The sequence below is a fragment of the Lissotriton vulgaris genome, chromosome 3_1 (assembly GCF_964263255.1).
Source record: "Lissotriton vulgaris chromosome 3_1, aLisVul1.2, whole genome shotgun sequence".
NCBI classification, from domain to species: Eukaryota; Metazoa; Chordata; class Amphibia; order Caudata; family Salamandridae; genus Lissotriton; species Lissotriton vulgaris.
Genome location: NC_141689.1, coordinates 733759811 through 733783473, shown reverse-complemented (window position 1 = coordinate 733783473; position 23663 = coordinate 733759811). Strand labels below are relative to the sequence as shown.

General features: G+C 44.8%; 1 protein-coding gene across 1 annotated transcript in view; it reads right to left on the bottom strand.

Annotated features, from left to right (window-relative positions):
* The window catches only part of LVRN (laeverin), a 648183-nt gene that overhangs the window by 66490 nt on the left and 558030 nt on the right, over positions 1-23663 (bottom strand). The window contains exons 16-17 of the mRNA XM_086961059.1: positions 19527-19637; positions 17245-17412 (exon numbers count right to left, since the gene is read on the bottom strand). Of these exons, the coding sequence (XP_086817185.1) occupies positions 17245-17412; positions 19527-19637 (279 nt within the window). The remainder of the gene's footprint in view (positions 1-17244; positions 17413-19526; positions 19638-23663) is intronic.

Genomic DNA, 23663 nt, shown 5'->3' with positions numbered 1-23663 from the left:
CCCCGGGGCTTTGGAGACCTTGCAGCCCCCCAACCATTTTTTTTGTAGCCCCGGGGAGTGACGGGCCTTCTAGTGCTCCAGGAGGGGGGCCACGCAGTCCCCCTCCCACAATATATAAAGCACCGGGGGTGGAGGTCCCCGCGTCTTTGGGGACCTTAGACCCCTCCCCCCACCATTTTTGAGGGTGAGTGAGGGTGAGGGTGAGGGGTTGAGGGTGAGTGAGGATGAGTGAGAGTGAGGGTGAGTGAGGGGGTGAGGGGTTGAGGGTGAGTGAGGGTGAGGGGTTGAGGGTGAGTGAGGGTGAGGGTGAGTGAGGGTGAGGGTGAGGGTGAGGGGTTGAGGGTGGTGAGGGTGAGGGTGAGTGAGGGTGAGGTGTTGAGGGTGAGTGAGGGTGAGGGGTTGAGGGTGAGTGAGGGTGAGGGGTTGAGGGTGAGTGAGGGTGAGTGAGGGTGAGGGGTTGAGGGTGAGTGAGGGTGAGGGGTTGAGGGTGAGTGAGGGTGAGGGTGAGTGAGGGTGAGGGGTTGAGGGTGAGTGAGGGTGAGTGAGGGTGAGGGTGAGGGGTTGAGGGTGAGTGAGAGTGAGGGTGAGTGAGGGGTTGAGGGTGAGGGGTTGAGGGTGAGTGAGGGTGAGGGTGAGGGGTTGAGGGTGAGTGAATTTGTGTTGCACAGTGACATGCACAAATGAAAACCGAAGAGTCAGCTGGAGTTTCTTTAATAAATCGAGGATGACTACAATAAACCAGAATTAACAAAAGCAACAGATCTGCCTTTTGTAAAGAGGCTGCATGGAAATACCTTCACTTATGCACACAAAGAGGCCGACATGCGCAAAGTCAACCCACATACAGGTGTCCATGCACACAGACAACACAAGGGGCGCACACACCTGCATAAATGCCATGTGGCCCCTCGTCATGTGACATCTTCAGTCAGTCCTTATTTGTTGGACGACCGCATTACTTGTGCTGTGATTTAAAAAATTGTACTTGTGAACTTAAAGCAAAAACCTTAAAAGAAAGAAGGCACCTTGTATGGTATAAATACAAGTGGTAGAAGGCATCACAGATGATACAAACGACTTCGGAGCGGAGACATGAGGAACTGCCCACATGACCGGGAGGAAATGGAGCAAAAACAAACGGCTTATCTAGCGAAAAACAGTTCGTGTTTTCTACTTTGCAATCCCCATGCAGTAAATAGAAGTCGTTCCATCTTTGAAACTGCAGTAAATTGCCGAAATGCGACAGCTTAGATTGATAACACCAATTGCAATACACATGTCTTTATAGTTAAATAAAAAAAGCAGAGCCCTACCAAGAAAACATTTAACTATAGTAAAAGACAAGACGGAGGGAAGAGAGAGAAGGGGAGGGGGAGGAGAAATGCGACACGGCGGGCAGGGGAGGGGGCAGAGCGGGGGCCTGGAGTGCGGCTGAGGGAACTGATGTGCACACTGCCCACGCACACCTGAAAAATAACATTGACACTGTAGGGACAAGATCACTCACACAACCCCTGGTAACAATGAAAGCACCCTCATGCCAAATTACCCTCTGAAGCCCTGGAGCGGCCCAACCAAAAAGTGAACGATGACGTGTAACTATTCCTGAAATTAGCTAAGAAATGAACAGATTACTGCTCAGGCGCACTGTTCAGCACTGTGTTCCTCTCATTATGTTTACGCCACCATTTCACATAACCGTAATTCTGGGGACGAAACTTTGTTTTACTCCAATGTAACTGGCGTAATTTCAGGAATTTTATGTTACACTTGTTACATACAATTCCCAAATTATGCAATTTCCAGCCATTTTCAGTAAAAATGTACCAAGCGCTGTGGGTAGCCTCACGGAAACGCTGCCCTGAACTGACTTGGGGCTCATGTATGAAATCAGAACAATGTTTGCCGACTTGCTCAGTGCGATGGCCGAGCTCTGGAAACATGGGCTAAATATAAATATTCCAGCTTAGGGAGTGCAGCGCCTTCCGTGTCTCCGTGTAAAGAACGAGGAGCTTTGAGTGCAGTTCCCAAGTTCTCGAAGTACGGACTGGCCTGTAAATGGCTCCGCTTAAGAGCGCACTGTTTGCATTGAACATGGCGCTCTGAGTGCGCCGCTGTGGGAAGATGGGCAAGTCTGCAGGGAACAGGGTCAACTGCTGTGTATTGTTTACAAATCAGAGTTCGTGATGAGAGGATTGTCCTCAAAGGCTCACAGCCTTGTAGCATAGTCAAAACACAGCTTTTAAACAAACGCTGCGAGCTGTGATTTTCAGCAAATTGCGAGGCAGGGACACCGGTCTCTGCCAGCAACTCTTCAGCCTTATAGCGAGGGCATGAGAGACTACCTGCACAGCCCTCTGTTCCTGTCCACGTGGCTCAGCTGTGTTGCTGGAGCCCGTGATTGATTGAAATGGAGGGGGGAGAGAGAGCGGTGGGGTGGAGGAGCAGGGTAAATACATACAAAAATTAAAGCAGAACCAGCGCGACGCACATGAAAGAGAAAACCTCAGACAATAAAAAAACGCTTACAATAATAAACTGCCCCGAAGCCATAATGACCATTGAAGATGTCAGAGCGATCTACAACGACGCGACATGGCAGGCAGGGGAGGGGGCGGAGCGGGGGTGTGGGAGGAGTGCGGGAACAGACGGCGAGGGGAGGAGAGTAGGAGGAGGAGAGTAGGGGAGGCACTGCCTAGCGGCCGTGCAATCAAGAAGTGAGGGGGCGGGAGAGTAGGCAAGGCAGGCGGCTGGGGGCATGTGCACACGCTTTTAAGCTCAATCGGTCTCGCATTTGTTTGAGTTGGAGCTATTGACATTGTAAATGGCAATGTATTTTTTATTTATTATGTTTTATGAAGTGTATGTATTTGGTGTGTAATGGAACTATGTGGTTTGGATTGGATTAGTTATTTGTGTAATTGAATGGTGTGTAATTGTGTGGTGTGGAGCGGATTTGTGTAGTGGCATTATGTGGCATGGTGTGCCTGGAAAATAGATGGTTAGTAATTATGTGGCACTCATTGTACTGGCATTATGTGGAGTGGGATTGTGTGTTGTGGAGTGGTAAGTAGTACAGTTTAATTATGTGTTGTGCTGTTGAATTTTAAAGCACGATGTGGAATTGTGCGGTATGGGTTGGAAGTATGTGGTGTCTTGTGTACTTGTGTTGTTGAGTTGTATTATGTGGTTTAATGCTAAATTATGTGATTTGGATTGGAAATGTGTGGAGCTGATTTGTGTGGCATGGACCGGTGTATATAACTTTGTGTTTTTGCTGACGGAAAAGAACAAATAGGTAGGAGCTAAACATCAGATCTGTGTGTTTTAAAAAAAAGAAAGAGTTAGAGCTATTGGCATTGTAAATGTAAATGTCTCTTACCTATGTGTTATGGATTGGAGTGGATGTGTGTGGTGTGTACCAATTATGTGGTTTGGATTGGATTTGTTAGTTGTGGTATTGTGTGGTTTGGACTGTGTAGTAGAATTATGTGGTATGGTGTGCAACTGTATTATGTGGAAAGTAATTTTGTGTTTTCGAGTGTATTGGAATGGTATTTTGTGTTGTAGAGTGTTATGTAGTGGAGTTTAAGGAAGACATTCTGAACAATTGAATAACTCTATTAAAAAAAGAATTAACAAAACATGTCTTCTAGTTTTTTGTCTTTGCAATGCCTGGCACCCTCTTCCTACTTGTTGTAACGCTTGTTTGTTATTGCCCTTTTTGTTAGGAATGGAGGGACATACATAATAGGAGGGTGGAGATTGAGAAATAGTTCCTGAATTACAACACAATCAGCAGACAGACACTAGGAGAGAATCAACAGATGCCAGATTCCGAGGGCATATTGAGGTGGTACTGAGTAATTCTGAAGTGATGCTGAAGTGGTGGTATGCTGGTGCAGATGTGATGCACAGGTGATACTGAATTATACTCTGGTGGTGCTGAGTGATGCAGAGGTAGTTGTGTGCTGGTGTGGAGGGGATACTGAGTGTTGCAGAGTGGGTTCTGAGTGATACTGAGGTGGTGCTGAGTGAGGACGAGGGGGTGCTGAGTGACACTGTGGTGCTGAGTAGTCTTGAGGTGGTGGTGCTGGGATGGTGCTGACGTGGTGCTGAGTTGGTGCTGTGTTGAGGTGATGCTCTGCTGATGCTGAGGTGGTTCTGCATTGGTGCAGAGTTGTAGGTGTTGGTGCATTAATGTGGAAATGGTGCTATGCTGATGTGCTGCGCTGGTGCTGAGGGGGTGCTGCACTGATGCTGAGTTGGTGGTGAACTGATGAGGAGGTGCTGATGAGGTGGTGCTGAGTGATGCTGAGTTGGTGCTATGCTGAGGTGGTGGTGTGCTGATGCTGAAGTGGTGCTACGTTGGTGCTGAGCTGCTACTCAGGTGGGGCTGCATTGTTGGTGGTGCACTGATGCTGAGATAGTGCTGTACAGTGCTGATGTTAAGGTGGTGCTGCGCTGGTGCTGCACTGGTGCACTGATGAGGAGATGGCGCTGTGCTGATGCTGAGGTGATGCTGAGGTAGACTGAGTGATGCCGATTCCCTCACCACCACCACCCTTTAATTGAGTTCCTTAAGGCTCCATAACCACTAACCTTCAGATGCATACCACACTCATACAGTGTAGGGTGTCAGAGCACTTTACATCATGCACAAATTACACAGAGACAATCAATCATACATGTATAAATTAGCATAAAGGAAATGATACACAACACAGAGGATTACAGGGTGTAGGAGTCACAAGTCATGCATATTGGTAGGCAGCATTGCTAAAGAGTGTTTGGGCCCCAGAAGCACAAACTCAGAATTGAAAACAGAACATCATAGTTGGGGGTTCTCTTGAATAAAAGGATTGTATTCCGACTCAGAAGAACCCCTTTTGCAACATTAAGGGGCCTATTACGATTGCGAATTTTCCGCATCCTCCGGGCCGGCGGAAGCCACCGCCGGCCCGGAGGATGCGGAAAAACCGCAGCGGACCCACCAAAGACCCACCGCCACATTAGGATGGCTGGTGGGTCCTGGTTTCCGTCTGCAGCTTTTCCGCCGTGGTTGGCTTACAACCGCGGCGGAAAAGCCCTAATATGGTGGCAGTGTCTCTCAGACACCGCCAGTCATATTAGGATGCCCCAAAAGAAATGCTTTTCCACGGCGTGTTTTCCGCCGTGGAAAAACATACGGATCTTCACTGCGGGGGCCCGTTGCGGGCCCCCTAGATGAAGGGGGTTGGGGGGTGCACATGGGGGGTACCTATGGTACCCCCCAGCATTTGTATGCAGAAAGCGGCGGGCACCGCGCGGTGCCTTGCTCTTTCTGCATACAAATGCAATGTCTGCATTTTTAACATTGCAGCGGGTGCAGCTTGAAGCCGCACCCTCCGCAATGTTAAAAATAGAGGATGTGACCGCCAGGATGGCGGTCACATCCTAATCGCACAGGAGGGAACTCCGCAGCCCATGCGGACGCTCCCTCCTCCTCAGTGATCGCGGACGGACGCAAGTCTGTCCGCGATCATAATCGGCCCCTAAATTTGCAGGGCATGCAGTTCTTTGATAACAGTTATAAATTCACTGTTCTGTGTAAGGATTTTAAGTTGCAAGTAACAGAACAGCAGTAAACCACTGACCTATTTACGTTTTATGCACTTTGTGATCTGCATTGCACACTTTCTTTGCAGCTGGCCTCTTGTAATGATTCAAACTTTGATCTCTCTAGCAAGAACATTAATCACCGGAGTTCTCTTGACATTTTTATTGACTGGAACTTTTTGAAGGTGGAGGCCAGCCAGTGATTTTAAAAGCAAAATAAACTCAGAAACAATGCCCCTCTGGAGTCAGTATCCAGTGCAATCACACTGCCCTTGTGCTGGCCCTGTCTTGTTCTTCATTTATTTAATGTAGTACATTCAAATTCACAATTTACAGGGTACATTCTTCCAGAAGTAAGCATTTTGGCCTCAGTGCTAAACTGACAGCAGTCAAGCACAGGTCCTGGAGGGGAAGAAACAACACAAGCAGCATGCATATTAAAGTATAATTTGAAGCGTTGATTCAATGGAACTGAAACAATGTGCTGTGTTTAAATAGTGGTTTAACTTTTTACATGATTTAGAGCTGCAGTAGCTAGAAGGCATTGCTGGTTGCTGCTGCTGGCTTCGGAGCTGGTATCAATGCCAGTTATGGCGATGTCGGGCCCAGAGCTGATGTCGCATTGCTATTGTGCCTGTTTCTGGAGGAAATTAAGGGAGGCAGACTTAAAACCACAATAATGAATTGCTTGCATTCCAAGCCAGCCTGGGGGCTGCCTTTGGGAAGAATATAAACGAATGCCAGCCACATGAAAGGAACTGTGAGGGTTAATGAATGATGCAATAAAATGTAAGGAGCTACGTCAGAACACCCACAGTGTAACACAAGGTTGAAAACATAATAAAATAGCCCCCACGAGCAGATCAACAGAACAAATTGTATTTATATTGTACAAAGTCCCTGCTCCTTGGAGGAACAAGCATTTGCAATGCAATAGGTCTCGCATTATTAAAGTTAGAGCTGTTGGCATTGTAAATGGCAATGCCTTTTATTTATGTTTTTGTTTTTTAAACATTTACAATGCTAATAGCTTAGCCCCTTCGCTGCGGGGGTAATTCCCCCGCTGTGCTGGGGGAGAGGGGGGCGCGCACAGCGCTCCCATGCTCATGACGAGCTGAGCTCGTCATGAGCTACAGTGCTCCTGTGCTCATGACGAGTTCAGCTCGTCACAGGTGCATTGGTTCCCGTGGAACGCTCAGCACAGCAGGGGAATTCTCCCTGCACCTGAGCGTTCCATGGCCCATGACGAGCTGAGCTCGTCATGAGCACCGGAGCACCGTGCCTCATGACAAGCTCAGCTCGTCATGAGCATGGAAAAGGTTAAACTCTCGCAAAAATGAGACCTATTGCATTGCAAATGCTTGTTTAAAGGACGCCCCAGACACTACTTCCCCAACCTACCAACCTTCAGCTATAGGACAAAACTGCAAGCTTATCTTAACAAGTCCATACCTGAATACATCGTGCTTCGAAGAGCAGCACATGCGCTGCTCAGGAACAACCTTAAAAGTCTCTGTTTTAATAGCATTATACAATATGGTCTTGTATACAGGGAAGAGCCGATTCTGCAGCTAGGATGGCTAGAATGTTCAGGCATTGTTGGATAGTTGTCAGGGGCTATTCATTCAATGCCTTTTAGACGATAAAGAACATTCTTTTCTGCTCCTAAAAAATGTAATAGGTGCCAGTTATAAAGGGCTTTTATGTTAAGCGCTATACATGGAACATTGTTTAATGTAATGGATACCTAGTGTTAAGTGGTCTTTTTTTTCAGTGACTTTGTGTGCATGCGTGTGTATGTATGTGTGCGTGCGTGTTTATGTCTTTGGGTTTGTTTGTGTGTGTTTGTATGTATGTATGTGTGCGCGTGTGTTTGTGTGTGTGTGTGTTTGTATGTGTGTGTGTGTGTATTTATGTGTGTATTTGTGTGTGTGTGTGTGTGTGTTTTTCTCTGCAGATTATAGGTTCACATCTCTGCTGGGCAGCCTCTGCCTTTCATCCTTTGGTGTCATTGTCCCTCTGACACGTCATTGGTTTTACACGAGGAGGGACTTAATACCACTCAATCTTTAAAATCATTTCAATTGATGACTAATCGTCATGGTTACTTATTTGCTAGGGAATCACTTTAAAATATAATGGCCTAAATCTGCCAAATGATGAGAAATGGCACTGTACCATTAAAAGTACTGCGTTCTTGTTAAGAAATGTTAGTACTGTTAATCAAAAGTATACCAGGCTTCTTGAAACGAGCCGACTGCAAGATGGCTGTGCTACGATAGCTTCTTAAACTTAACTGTACCTGTCAAACTGCCTCATATCACGTAGCCCCATCACCTATCCTCTCACAATGTCAGTGAAGCACCTCCATTTTATTAGAACTGATAGCGCAGGACATATTCCTGGGCATACTTAAAGCTCCTAAATTATAAAAATATAAGAAGTAACTTGCCCCTCTAACCCTTAAAACCAGAATTAGATCAAATCCCTGTGCAGTTTCTTGCTTTCCATTCCACAGTATTGTGACAGGTAAAGCATCGCCAAGAATGTGAAATGTCCTTGTTTGTGTTTTGGTGACACAAACCCGTATGTCTCGGGTTTGCAGTGCTCCTATAGGGCTCACAGGGGGGGGGGGGGCATGTTCGCGCTCTCTCCAGGCACTGTCACTTAAAATTAAAAATTAATAATGGCCAAATCAGCACGTGACTGTAAGGGATGGATTGACTGGTCGATTTGAAGGTTTTGAGGCCACGCTGCGGGCCCACACAACTCGCCCTTTCACTTACTACTCGGAAACGAACAAAGGGATAAGTGAGGAAGTCGCAACTGCCACACAGAATGCCAGAAAAATGACAAGAGAATGTGAAAGCCATTTTCTGGGTTGTGGGATATATATGCGTTTCTGTGGTAACTCCTGTTTGTTTACAATAACACCACTCAAAGCCCCTTCGCATACAAGCAATGGTGGATTTGCTCCCACCTCCTTAAGATGGTTAAATGTCTTTATTAGAACACCAGAAAACATGGTTACAAAAAGAAACAAGCCATTTACTGTATTAAACAGTGCCTCGCAAGAGAGACGCATGGTCTCGCTGACTCGAACCTAAAAATAAGTGACCTATACTGAAAAAACAGTGACTCGACTATCGAAAAAGATAGTGACTCGAAATCAGTATTTCAACTCAAGGAAACTCCTTTTACAAGAAGCATTAGTTCGGAAAGTTATTCAATCCTTGCACTGTGAACACAAATGCTACAGGTAGTCAAACTATTTACTTGACTGGTAAAAGAGACTATGCAATGGCCGAACAATGCATAAGCTTAGAAGCAACTCGGATGCCCTTATAGGCAGCAGTAACACACTCAGACTACAAAGCGCATGCAGCTGAATAATGCAAAAGGGTGTGTGCTGATGTCCTTGTTTGTTTTCGAATGCACCCGTTATTGTTATGTTCGCATGTGATTTGTAACACACTCATCCCACAGCACGAATCAGAGTATAGATTATTAGTGACTGGCAACAGATCTGCAGAGATATGAATGGCTCGGCCCACATATGCCCCTGCATACTAATAATGTTCGGGAAGAGAAGCTTCGAGGTATGCATACCGCCTGATGCATGTACACTCATGTCCCAGTCACATTCCCTGATGACATTCCACAGAGCCAACTCCCTCCTTCGCTTAGGTCGGTCGCCCTTCGCTGTCTGCCCCTAGCCCGCCCCTATCCGAGAGACCTGCAGGACAATCGACTTAGGCTGAGCCTCGTAGCCCCACAATGAGGGGGTCTTTACCTGGTCTATGGGCAGCTGCACGGCGTTGCTGATGGGCTGCAGGAGCGTAGACCCGGTGGTGGTCGTCACCATGGTGATAATCCCTCCGGTGCAGGAGGCGGCTGAAAGATGCAGGGAAAGATGACGAGGAGCTGCGCTGGAGGTGACATTAGAGGGCGCCGTGCTCACTTCATGCTGGTCCCTGAATGGAACGGTCGGAATGCCCGTGCAGAGCGCTCCCGGGAGCTGGCGAGTCCCTGCTCTGCCGAACTCTTGTGAATCAAAATGCAGGCAGCCAGGGAAGGCAGAGCAGGGGGCGGGCGTGAGCCGCGGCTACAGGCGCTCGCGAGGCACATTTCCAGGAAAGACGATTCGCAAAATCCCTCTGCTATCTTTTTAGCATATATCTGAGATATTCAGCGTTTGCTTTGTTGTTATCCAAGACTCGCAAAAACAGCCATAACAAGTTTCGTAAGGGCCAGGTGCGAGGAGGCGCAGAGCTGGCCTTGGCTGGAGCGTCTGGTCACTGCGCATGCACGTTTGAGCCAGTTCCTTTGGGCGGGACTTCCGTTTTCGGAAGTCTCGCGCACGTGCCCACGGAGTGCCTGAGAGCGGGGCTCCCATGCCCGAGGGAGAGCCCCGGCTACCGAAGTCCCGAATGGCGGTAAGTGGGGTTAAGTTCTAAGCGGGAGGGGGATGCGCTTGTGTGTGTGTGTGTGTGTATGTGTGCGATGGCGGCGGCGGCGGGGGGAGGGGGGTCTTTGTATGTGTGCGTGTGTGTGTGTAGGTGCGCTGGCGTGTGTGTGGGGGGTCTCTGTGTGTGCGTGTAGGTGCGCTAGTGTGTGTGTAGGTGCAGCGGTGACGGGGGGTGTGTGTGCCTGTGTATGCGTGTGGCTGTGTATGAGTGTGGCTGTGTATGTGCGCATGCGTGAGTGTGGGTGCGCGTGCACGCAGTCAAATCCAGCACAACAGAAGCGTGTGGCACCCTTTTGTCCCTCATTCCCCTGAGACCGGCAGCATTAAGTCTCCAGCCTGGACGCATCCTTCGGATGCTAATTCCAGGCGAGACCTAAAAAGGAGGGACAAAGAGGCAGGACTGGCCACTAGTAAGCAAGGATTTTTAAAGGACATTGAAACAAACAAATGAGAAGCAGGGAATAAAATTTGGCCCACAGAAATATATGTATACTAAAGTATATAAAAGGTTGTATGCTTATGCTCGACCTAAAAAACATGTGGTCTTATGTATATTGTTATCCTGTTGTGGACCCATAGTGATTCCTTACTCAATGGTACTGACCCTACTCAAGATCGGAATTTTGTTTTCTTGTAGCAGCTATAGTCGAGGGGATACATATAGTAGTTTGTTGGATATGATGCCTCTGCCCTCTGCCCTAAGCTCCCACCATGCGGGGTATCAAAATTGACATCACAATGTGTCTGAGCCAGCCTAGCTCATCGTTCACTAAAAGGCTTACAAAAACCTATTGGGCTATGCCCTATTGTCAAATATCTTCATGCAAACATGGTGCCAATCCAATGGATTCACACATTGCTGAGCCGTAACAGGAAAAGTACACTACCTAGCAGGACAACATAGCTTTTCCAAGCCCTACCAGGACTTCTGTTACTACACTCCCATGTAGTTCAAAGCGCTCACAGAATACCTGTATGAGGCAGGTAGAACTTTTTTAGATATGACTTACAATTTCAAAACCTAAGGTTACAGCCCAACTGTCTATGTCTGCATCACTGCTACGCAGTGATATTGCCTCCTGTTGTTACTTCGAAGCAGAGTGTTATATCTTACATATGTATATAACATGTATTCTAGCCCTGCTGCCTCTAGCTGCTCAGCCAGAGTGTGTCTTGGTATTAGAATGTTGGTGTGCCTGTGATGCGTGGAATGCCTGGGTGACTGAGTGGGGTGAATGTGGCAGTTGGAGATGGGTTGAGCAGCTAGGGAGGCTGCTCCTGGTGGGGCTGGCACCACACTAGGCTGGCTGGAGTCATCACTGATGTAACTTGATCTGAAGACTGAATAAACAAGTCTTGAATATACATCCTGGCTCCTGGTGTCTTTCCACATAGGACACAACATTATTTTGGCGACGAGGACAGTCTTGAACCCCAGTGACTCTTGGTACAGCTAAGCAACTAAGTAACTAAGAAACTAAAGAACAAAGAGAGTAACCAAGATATCCTACAAGCAATTTCAAGAAAAAAAAGAAGGTATTTCCAGGCAACCAAGCGCCAGCCCCACCAGTGTCCTTCCTATGGACAGCCCCAACGAGCAGTGTCACCACCATCTGACACTTCAGCCTGGGAATACATCTGCAACTGTGAACTGGTGGAGTAGTGCTACTACAACCGATTTTAGGTGGTCCAGCCCCAGCGGTGAACAGTGAGTTGGTTGTGTAGTCCAACTACAGCCTCATCTGGAGTTCCAGACACTTGGTAATGTACAATATTGACTGTGAGTTGGATGGGTAGCGACTTTACTACCAGGTGTTGGTGTACCAGCCACATCTCGCTAATGTGTGAAGAGTGTCTTTAATAAAGTGACAGAGTAATGGTCAAGGCACTGATGATTACCTTTATGGTGCTTATTTGTCAGTTGTAGTGATTTATAGTGCCTCCAAAACCATAGCCTGTCTCTAAGTTTAACAGTCACCATAGCCTGCATGAAGTGGCTGCTCTGATGAGGAGAAATACTTCATGCCTGGAGTAAATATGTCCAGCACTCATATGCGTTTTCCTGCTACATCGTGTATGGAGAGGATATGTACATGTACTGTATTTGCCCTGGATTTTGATGGTGTGGAGCTGCGCAAGTTTTAAACACTGTTTAACTTTTCTGGCCGGTGAGGAGCGTTAAAGGGGGTGTTGGGCTGTATATTGTGCCCATTGTGCCCACTGCAACAGAGACACAGTCTAATCTCCAACGTCAATTCACGATGTGTGATCTCTGTGTTTGCGCATTCTTTCATTTAAGGTCATTGTGGTCATTGTCGTAGGTGGAGCAAATGCCAGTCTGCTTGACACTGTGGAGTGAGACTACTGCAGGGGGAGCAAAGTGTTGTGGCAAGGGGTCGGCACCGCATATTCTATTTATTGGACTTCTTGCGGCGATTCGTTTGACTCACGGATTTAAGGAAATACAAAAATACTGTTCCCTGCTGTAATGGTTTACATTGAGCAGTTTAACGGCAACCTTCATTTTAAAACCTACTCTTACCATGAGACTAGCCACGCACGCGCGCTTACCTTGTTCAGCCACAGGGTCGCGTGTAGTCCTCCGGCGAAGTTCACTGTGTTCCTGTACTTTCTTTGTGACGCGCATGGCTGCTTTATCTACGTGGACAGACTCTTTTGGAAGTGAATGCACGGACGTGCCTGGAGCCATCCGGCGGGACGTGTGATTACGTGGTTTGATGGCTGCCGTCAATTCGCCACACAAGCATTCCAGTCATCTTTAGACGCACCGCAGTTTTCTTTTGCAAACATATCATTTTCTTTGTTCTTTTCAAGTACAGGTACAACGCGAAGTCTACACGTCCTGCTTTTCATCTTCAATCTTCTTTATGAAAACTTCCGTTGCAATGATGTCGTGGTAATGTTCTTTGTGAATGTGGTCTCCTTTGAACATTTTGAAGTGCTGCTAATTTTAGCAATTGTAATGTAGTGAATCTCTGTTTTATGTATGTCGGAGATCACTGTCCATGTATGACATCTGTGCAGCTCTGGATTGGTACGGACATGACTTTTGGTGTATTAGATAATGTAAGCCAAGCCTGCTGCAGCTCTATCACGAAATTTTTTACAACGCTAGCATGTGACTATGTTCGTGTGAAATTGTTTTGGGAGTAATAGTTTATGCCTCTGGTTTTCACTTTAGTTAATGCCTTTTTAGATCATTTATAGCCATGTTTCTTGAGCATTGTTAGGCATTACTATGGTATAGGTCAATTCGCACAAGACTATTGTTTACAGTGCAACGTGTCATAGGCTTACATGGAATGTAACTTTTCACAGGTGTGGTAAATACATGTCTAGCTTTTTGCTTTGTGCTGTTTGTTTTCTCTATTGCAGGGAAAGTGTTTTGCCACAACTCTGGTGAGAGATTGCTCACCTGCGTGTTCCAGTGTGTTTATTGTAAGGTGTCCAAATGCTCTTGTATAATTATTTATTAGAGTGTAAGGTGTTTTTTGTACAACCTTTTTAAGTAGTGATGCCACAGGTTAAAGTTGGTCTAAGGATGGGCTTTCTTAGTTTAGTTTGTAAAGGGTGGTTTTCACAGTTCCCTTGCCTGAGGGATGGTCGTAGGTTCAGTTACTCTTACATTTGAGTGTATATCCTCTTCAAAATGTGTTTCTCCTACTTTATGGAGTATGTAACCTCCACGAGGGGGTAGGGACATAGGTTACTTCCCATCTGTTGTACCTAGGTTAACTCCTATCAGGGTTGGATGTGGGTTTATTCCTGTAAGTTGCGCGCAGTACATTAGTACTTACCTTTTTGGTTGGTGTTTTGGGTGATGACCCATTTAGTTCTCTTGTTTCTCTTGCTCTTGGGATTGTAGTCACAGGGTACCTTTACCCATTGTGTTGTAGTACTTCTCGCTTCAGAAAAAGTTTCTAAGTTCTATGTATTGAGATATGTATAAAAGTTTCTCTTTTTAAGGGGGATGGGGGATCCTGCTATTTATTTGTATTAATCTTTTCCATCCTTCCTTTAGCACATGTTTTTCTCTTGTGATGCTTTGTTGTCATTGCTGCATATTAGAGATTAGTGAATTGTGCTGTCATTGATTTTCTCCTGCATTTATTATTCCATCTTCTTTGATGAGTTGTCAATTTGCTGCATCTTTGAGATTTGTAATGTAATTGTATTGGACTTACTCCTTTAGTTTCCTTTTTGTTTTTGTTTAAAGAAAAAGAGGTAATGTTATATCTTACATATTTATTTAACATGTATTCTAGCCCTGCTGCCTCTAGCTGCTCAGCCAGAGTGTGTCTTGGTATTAGAATGTTGGTGTGCCTGTGATGCGTGGAATGCCTGGGTGACTGAGTGGGGTGAATGTGGCAGTTGGAGATGGGTTGAGCAGCTAGGGAGGCTGCTCCTGGTGGGGCTGGTACCACACTAGGCTGTCTGGAGTCATCACTGATGTAACTTGATCTAAAGACTGAATAAACAAGTCTTGAATATACATCCTGGCTCCTGGTGTCTTTCCACATAGGATACAACACAGAGTACTAATGGAGGGTTGACTGTCCTCTGCTTGACAGTCCTCCATACGTGTTAACGGTGAACACTTTAGTAACAATTTTCAGATGCAACGTCTGAACGTGGAGGAGAACTGTGGCAATACTTTTAATGGTATTTTATTACAGGGGTTGTCGGAGTTCACGGTGTTGCACTACTTGGAATTTTGCGGAGTTGCATAAAAACTCTGTGGAAGTCTGCAGAGTTCTGCTCCGCCCTAATCTGGTGTGCTCCGGTGCTAACAGGCTCTAGGTGAATATATACAATGATTATATAGAGTCAGTAATACTCAGAGTGTGAAGAGTGCTGATTTGAAGGTTTTAACACACTGCAAATTTATGCGGACAATGGAAGGGAGGTAAAGAAAGATGTAGATAACTACGTGCCCATGGTCACACAATATGATGAAGGAGGCGCTAGAACCCAGATCTTCAGGCCCTGTGGCCAACACCACACCCTCTTAGTTACTCATAACAATACATAAGGGAGAGATAAGAGTACACCACCCCCCTCAACCTCAACACATACAACCACAGTTGCCATTAGAGGAGCATAGGGCCTAAAGGTGACGTTTTGTGCCAGTGATGTACCTGCAACCCCAACCCCCACCAGAGATAACTCCATTGCTACAGACTGACAGACATTTGACAGGCAATAAGTGCCCTAATTCACTCACTGCTGGCCTATCTGACTCACTGAAGGGCACTCACCTCTGCACTCTTCTCGCCTTAGTTGACCAACCCATGCTGGGATCGGTAAAGGCCCCCCTGTTTAGATCAGATAGCCTTATCAACATCGGCATGCAGACATTGGCGTGACCTCGGTCGGATAAGAGGGTGCTTGGACAGGACCCAGTCCTAGTTAGCCATGGCTGAGGGTGCTTGGACAGGACCCTGTCCTAGTCAGCCATGGCTGGACTGCACCACAAGGCACTATCAGCAGTACAGGACACTGAGTCTTCTCAGCACGAAGGCTGGGGTTTCACGAAGAGGCCACAGGAAGAAGACACAGCTGGAAATGGTCTTGAGAGTAGAAAGGGGGAAGTGGGTGGGCATAGCAGGGGTGGAAACGCCACCTTCAGACAACAACACACATGAGGACAAGCAAGCGTTTGCACGCATGTTGGAATAGACAGGCGCGGTGACGGCAAGGCAGCCGGCTGGTAAGGTTCACCTTTGCCAACATTGTACTGCCGTTATTCATGGTTTGATGCATTTTTGGAGAAGTTATGCCAGTGGTATGGGTGCAACTGCACCAGCCCCCCTCCCACGTACCATTTGCTGCTTGTCTTGTTTTGTTTGTTGAGATTTCAACTGTCACTTTGAGTGTCTGTGTAGCAGTTATTGTGTTGGGAAAACGCGAAGCAAACATCCATGTCTGGTAGGCAAGCACAAGGATCCCTTTGGGCTGTAGACTAATGGAAGTAAATTTATGCGGCGTTGTTTCCTCACCAGGCAGTCACCGTGAGCAGGTAAATATACCTCAATGGAGTGAGTGAGAGAGAAGCAAGCTAATAGGCTCAGCATCCTGGTGCCTCGTCTGCCTCGTCACTAGTTCCTCATTGGATGTCTGCCATGCTGGCTAGCACTGCCAGTTTCCAGTGCTAGGGATATTGGCAAACTTCCCATGCAGCGTAATTAGAGTTTTTGCCAAACTCTGCACTCCCCGCAATTTGCAGAGTTGGCAAAACTCCAAAAACCCTGCTGACAGAGCGGAATTCACCCCTATCTCTATTTATTACTCTTGAATGCGTCATAGTTTGTCTCTTCTTTTGTCACCCACTTCCAGACATGGAGAAGCTGTGTAAATCCTTCCATATACCCATGCATGTACCCCCTAAAACATGACTAATAAAAACGTTTATGTACTCTCTGTAGGAATTAGTAAACACAAAGACTTTGCAGGACTTGGCTCACAATATGCTACAATCTGTTACACACTGTAGGCATATGGCGCCCACTCTCTCAGGTTTCAGGTGGCTTTTTGCAAAGCTTAGAATGTGGGATATCATTGATGTAATGGCTCTCGAAAGGGCAAAGCACTTGTAAAGCCTTCTATTAGCTGGGATTTGGATTGTAATGCAAATTCCCAAATGAACGACTCAATTGAACTGATAAGACAGCAAGAAATCTGAAAGACAAGCGCAAAAGATGTATAAATCTTTATTTTCAGTACTTTTCATAGACCATATCAGACTAAAAGATCGTAGGACTGAAACTAGCTCCAACCTTTGTCAACAGCAACTTTATGAGTTGTTCCAGAGAGGAAATGACTGAGCATAATGTTTGCGAAAATTTACAAACACCCGGGTTTGGAATACTGGATGTATTATGGAAGGACACCTTCCTAACACTTCCCTGACCCATCTCTAACTAAGTGGAAACTGCATTATTCTGGTGGATTCTGTAGAAACCCAATTATAAGGGGTGCAGCACTTTTGTAATTGACAAGTACAAACAAAGCTGTACGTTACGTAGATCATATGGAATGACATGCATGCCAGAATACCATTTGATGTACATAAAAACAAGACAATAAAAGCAAACACGAAGCATGGTTATTTGGCACTCAGTCACTTCCTACCACCAAGCAGCACTGATCATACCCACCTGTTTAGTAGCCAAGGCTCTTTAGTGCAACTCAACCCATAGCACAGATTGTCCGAAAAGTCATCCGCTGATGAACTGTTGTACCTGGCCCAGGCAAAATCCCATTCTTTGTCACTACCCGTTGCTATGCCATAACAATAAATCGATTTTCTAATGGATGAAGGTATCCTAAAATGAAACATGTGGTTAACAAGCAATATTTGTTACTACACAGTGACAACACATTCACCCAATTTTACAAGCATTCTACCTAGGGATTTCCCATTTTTGGGGGAACAATTGCTTTGTTGGGCTGAGTTGATAGTATAGTCTGTCGAACTGTTGATCCCCAAATGTTTTAATACACCTTAAAACCCTATAAAGTGCATAGCTAACAGGGCAAAATCCCCCAGTACAGCTTAAGCATGGTACTTCACGGTATGCTTTCATGAACCAAATGACAGGGCCTATTCGCGAAAATAAGCATGTGTGACATTTAAACTTCTTCCGTTACATCAGCAGTTGCATCCCCAAGGAGAATGTGGTTAGCTTAACGTACTAAGTAAAGAAGTCCAAATCGTAGACAAGGTGGTAGGTTCCAAGATGTAATTTATTATATCTAGTTCCAGGTAAGTAGAAGATGGTAGATAGTAGTAAGATGGTAATTAGTAGTAGCCCCACCAAGAGCAGCCTCCCTGCTGCTTAGCCTGTCACCTTCAACTGACACTCTCACCACAACATTCCGTGACATCATCCTACATTCTCTAGTCATTCAGGCTGAACAGAAGGGAGAGTTTTGATGCAAAGAAAGAAGGGGAGAAAAAACGCTATAACACGTAGGTATATGATCCATTCTCAAGCTCCATATAGGGCAAATTTTACCAAAAATGTATGATTCAATGGGCCATCACAGGTTTAAGTGCAAACATAAAACAGATCCTGGATATGATTCTCTCACTAATTGGACGTCAGTAATCGGCTTTGACAACTGGCGAGATATGCTGGTGTCATCGAATAACCTAGAACATAGCAATCAAATTAATAGCTCCTTAGAGTGTGTAGTGTACCACATTTTATTGAACAATATCTTTCAAAAGAGGCAGCAGACAAATATCCTTAGAAAGGACCAAGGGTTTGCCCCTTTACACCACTGGGTGGTATTGAATACTTGTGGGATAGATATTTCTCTATTAGCCTGTATGAAAAAAGTTTTTGATTTACCAAGTAACTGCAGATGAAAATATTGGGCATCACACTATTTAAGGGTTTACCAAATAATCTCATTCTGTAACATGTCACCCTTTCCAATTCCTTTCTTATTCAAATCATGTGGGGATGGAAGTTCGTCTGAATCTTTGCAAAATATACAAGAAAAAAATATTAATTTCCCAAACTGCTCTAGAGAGATTGGAATTCAATTGACCAGTTCCTGTTACCCCTTCTACAAAATTATAAGGTTGTCAACACATTTTCTAATGAGGTTTTGTGGTCATTTGACTTTGAAAACATATGTGATCAACACTGTACAAATGTTTCTAATTTATTTCCCCACTGATACTAAACACCCACCAAATTAAGGCTTTGGGTTGTTTTGTTTGCAGAGCCCTACCACAATTAAACCATGCAATCACCTGAAAAACATCCATATCAGAATTAATTCTCAGTGTGTTAAAGGGAACACAGGGCATATCAATTTTCACCTGGCCATCAAATCTGAGTTTTGAGTGAATCTTTCTGCTAGTCAGATTTCAATGTGGATTGTGCATCATGTGGGGAAAGTGCTGTAGAGACATGCACATGACTATCCTAACAGCTAAGAGAGATATTGAGGAAATCAGAATCATACCAATGAAAGGCAAGAGACTGAATAATTCTTTAACAATTACATTGGAGAGATTTCTTCAGGAAGCACGATACATGTCCTTGGAAATGTGCACTATTATATTAAAGAAGATCTGACTCAAATGTTTTAAAGGAAACAAGATTCCTTCAGGGTCTTCCTATGAGTTGGATGGTGGTACCCCGTTACACAAGACAGAGTATTTACCTATTTAAGTTAGTTTCCTGAAATGTTCACATCTGTGCTACTAGTTGCTATATCTGAATGGGCCTTAGCAAGCTGAATTTTGTACCCAAGATTCATCATTAGATACTTAACCACTTCAGGTGTACTCATGTACCCATCTTCCTCAGGTGTGGAGTTCCAGTGCCCACGGGATCTATTAAATGACCCACTCCGTTCAAAGGCAATTCGGAGACTATATTGAACACTTTCAATAGAAAATTACATTAGATGTTCTTACTCGTTATTCTTAGGGTCGCTCATCCACATGGAGAACAGATCACGTGCTAGATGTAGACATTCTTGAAGACCAAATGAGCAGGCTGTTGATATCAGGTCACCCAGTGCCATTCTTGAATGAAAGGTCAGATCAATGAGAAAAAACAATTATATTTTGTAACAAAAAAATTTCTGTACCTCACACTAAAATACAAAAAGCATTACTTTACAATTTAATTAAAGAAGAACATGTCAAACAAGCATTGGCAAACATGTCAAACAAGCATTGGCAAAACAAATAGATCTGGCTTATAAATTAAAATGCAAACCAGACTTTTTGATTTTACCAATGCTTGCTCAAAATGCATAAAATTCCATCCTTTACGTATGTCTCACACTTTAGTTCATTTTCCCATCTTGCCACTTTTAAGCCGATTACCTGCGACACAATACATCTGAAAATGTGCTTTGAAGAATATGGAAGGGATAATGAAAAGTTAGACAGAACACTTTTGAAATTACTGAGTTAGATCACAGAGCTCGATTAAGACGATTTTACCGCGATAAGGTAACAACACACATAATAAACAATCATAATGAAATGCTCCATTCCAGCAAAAATTAGCTCTGCGGCCAATGAAATGATGTTGCAACATCAGCATTTTCCAAAATTAGTCTCAATCATTGCTGAAACATTAGATTGAAATGTTTCACAAATGCATGCATTTTTAAGATATTGCCCCGCAGTGCATGTCAGTAAATTCACTCGTTTTGAACACAGCCCTAACAGCTCGGTGTTATCTGAACATAAACTCATTTACCTTTCGAATTACCAACATTCATGTTTAGCAAAAAAACCTCATTTTTTCCCAAATACCGGACGCACTTTTAGGAACATACACTCATTTTGTCTCCAAATATTAGATTGCAATTATATGAAATACACCAATCTATCCAGAAATGTCACCCTTTTATTGTTAGGAAATATGTACATGCTAGTACTCACAAGAATCCACATCAAAAGCCATCATTGTAATCATGTGCAAAATGTATCCCCATTACAGGCCATTCCTCAGGTGCCCAGAAAGCCCCATCATCACATGTAAACCAGTGTTCAGAACAGTTAGTGTAGCAATAAATATTCTATGCTTAGAGGCAGCCTGTTCAGAGGACAGCAAGACATGGAAAACATTCATGTGATGTAAGAGCAACTAAGCTACTCAGTTCAGGCGATGAGGTAGAACGGCTCTGCCCCTCGTGACCTCACACACTGTCCAGAACTAGCCACTGATTGTTTGGATTAAAGATGTGGTACAGGAACTCCAGCAGCTGCCCATGGCATAATTTAATTCGCAGACAAGTAGCATGATAGGGACAATTCTAAAGCTTTTGTCTGTTTAAGGTTACGATCGGCATTTGTATACCGTCTTTTTCTTGAAAGAATATTTATGCTCCAGGAATGTCATAAAAAAACATTAATTTCTTGATAAACATTGTTTTGCATATAGCAGGTTTGGTGCACCATGTCTACACCAATATGTAATGCAGCACGCTCTGCACTGGAAGCACTCTGTACACAGGCAGGCATTGCAAAGTGCTCTAACTTCTTATTCTTTTGTCATACAAATGCAGTCGTGTCCTCTAAATCACTATCACTTCAAAACTAGATAAAAACCCTCTGGGGTCTTTAGTGTACACGCAGCATAGATGGGACACAAGCGGGAGTATTGGAAAATAGATTGAGGGGTTTGTGCTGGTATGGCCTAATCCGCTGTCCAGATACCCCCTGGGAGGCCTTGCTGGCACGGCTGAGTGAAAAAGCTTGTGCTGGATTGCCTGAGAATGAGGGATCTTCTAGGCATAACAAACAATAGAAGTCATATATGCATGTTAAAGAGGGTCTTCCTGGCATTCCTATTGGAACATGGTGGCACAACTAAAGATGTATGCTTGATTGGGCGCTAAAGTGTATGGCTGGGGGTTGACCTTATACAATTAAAGGAGACATGTCAAGTGGAAGATGAAGGGTGGCATGTTCATAGAAGATACAGCAACAGATGATTAGACCATTTGGCAGGGCTACCAGGGCCACAGAGTTAAGATAGAGGTAGGTGGAGATCACTGTCACACATTCCCAGCTTGCTCTGTGTATGCTGAAAACAAATATCCAGTTGAATGTTTTCAGTGAAAACATCTGGTGCTTTCTGGCAATCCCACTCTACTTCACCTTCAATTTGACTGATCAGATTAACACAATTAAGACAGTGTTTTGTAAAAGTGATACAAGTTATTCATGATTCATGGACTGATCTGGCTATTCTACATGGAAAGGGCTATTATGTGGGTATATCCAGGACCTGTGTTAGTATCAAAGCACAATCACAATCCTTGTCAGGGTGAACCACTAAAGTCACTAAATAAACCTGAGTTCAGCTCCCTGGTAGCTGTGGCACAGAGCAGACAGGTGAAACTTAGAGGCATTGTGTACAGTATTTATGCAGTAATAAAGTCAAAAGGTAAAACAATAAAAGTCCCAAAACAAATGTGAAAAATTTGAATAAAATCAATAAACAAACAAAATGACAAAAATTCAATAAGGGGAACCAGAGATATGAATTTTTAAAGTTTAAAGTAGAAATAGCATCACGACAAAGACCAAATGATAGACAATGGTTGCCGGAGCCGAAAAACTAGTTGCAATTTGGCGCTCACCGTGATGGAGTGTGGATCTGATACACCAATCAGATTAATCATGGTCAAAGATTTTACCTTCTTACTTTAGTCCTTTAAATCAGAACCCACCACAGGAATACACCTATAAAGCCCCCGAGGACCTCAGTGGAGACACTTACAGACTCAGGGCCCGATTCTGATGTTGGACGGACCGGAGTCCGTCCGACATCGGTCAGGAACTGTAACCGACCAACCTCCTGTCGTCGGTTACAGACCTGCAAGTAGGATCGGTCGCAATCCTATACCAAACAATGGGAGCATGCATTCCGAACAGAATGCATGCTTGCATTGTTAACTGCAGAGGTGCAGTTCATCCCTGCACCCAGTGGCAGACACCTCAAGGTGCCTGCCACTGTGTGCCATTTGGCGGCCTCGCACCCGTGGGGTCCTACTGGAGGCTCCCAAAGACAGTTTCCCACTGCCTTATTGTTCCTGAAAGACTGGCACAAAAAAGAAGTGGGAAACTGCCATCATACTCCCTCGGCTGAAAAAAGGCGGCCAGGGGAGTACTGAAGGTTTCCGGATAGCGGACGGGCTCTCCGAGCTCGTCGTAAGCCATCCAGAAAATCAAGTCAGATTCCTTTCTGACTGAGCTCATCAGAATGGCTCAGTCGGAAAGGAATCCGAACAGCACATTCCGTTGCAGGCAGGAGGGCTCCGACCAAAGGTCGGTGCCCTTCCTGTCGACATCGGAACCGGGCCCTCAGAGGGTGGTAGGTAGAGGTCAACAGTTCCAGGTCCAGTTGCCACTAGTCAGTCAAAAACTTTCAGAAAAAGCCCTCTGGTAGCTTGTTGTGTCCCTGTAGCTTTAACAGGAGGTTAGCCTTATGTCCTTTGGAGTCAAGTTGTTTGTCCTGGGTACAGATCCAGCAGGTTCAGTCTTCTTCTAATGGTCCAGGAATGTTCTCAAGTGTGTGCCCGGAGATGCCACATTTATGCCTAACATGGACTAGTGGGTGTGAATGCCCCCTGGGAACGCCCTAACTAATAGGGTAATGGTTTCCCAGGATAGCCCTACCCACTTTCAAGATGGTGATGCCTTTGGCCACATGACTTTGGCCACACTAAAACTGGGCTCTGAGAGCTGGGTGTGTGTGTGCAAACAGGTCTATAGAAATTCTGGTGTTCTCCCATATCTCGTTTGTATTATGTTTAGAAGCTTCTGTGCTGGTGGTTATGTAGGGTATACAAAATGTTAAACTTTGAGGAGTAAAAAGTAATAATGATTGTAAACTTGAATTGTTATGTCAACATGTATATGATAATAATTGTATGTTTTCTGCTATTTAGAAAACTGTCCTGAAGAAGGTGTTTATTCACTTACTCACCGAAACGCTGCATCGACAACTGTTTTCTCAATAATGATGTATTTTTAATGAAATGTTTTTATATGATATTGTGTATATAATCTATACTACTATCATAA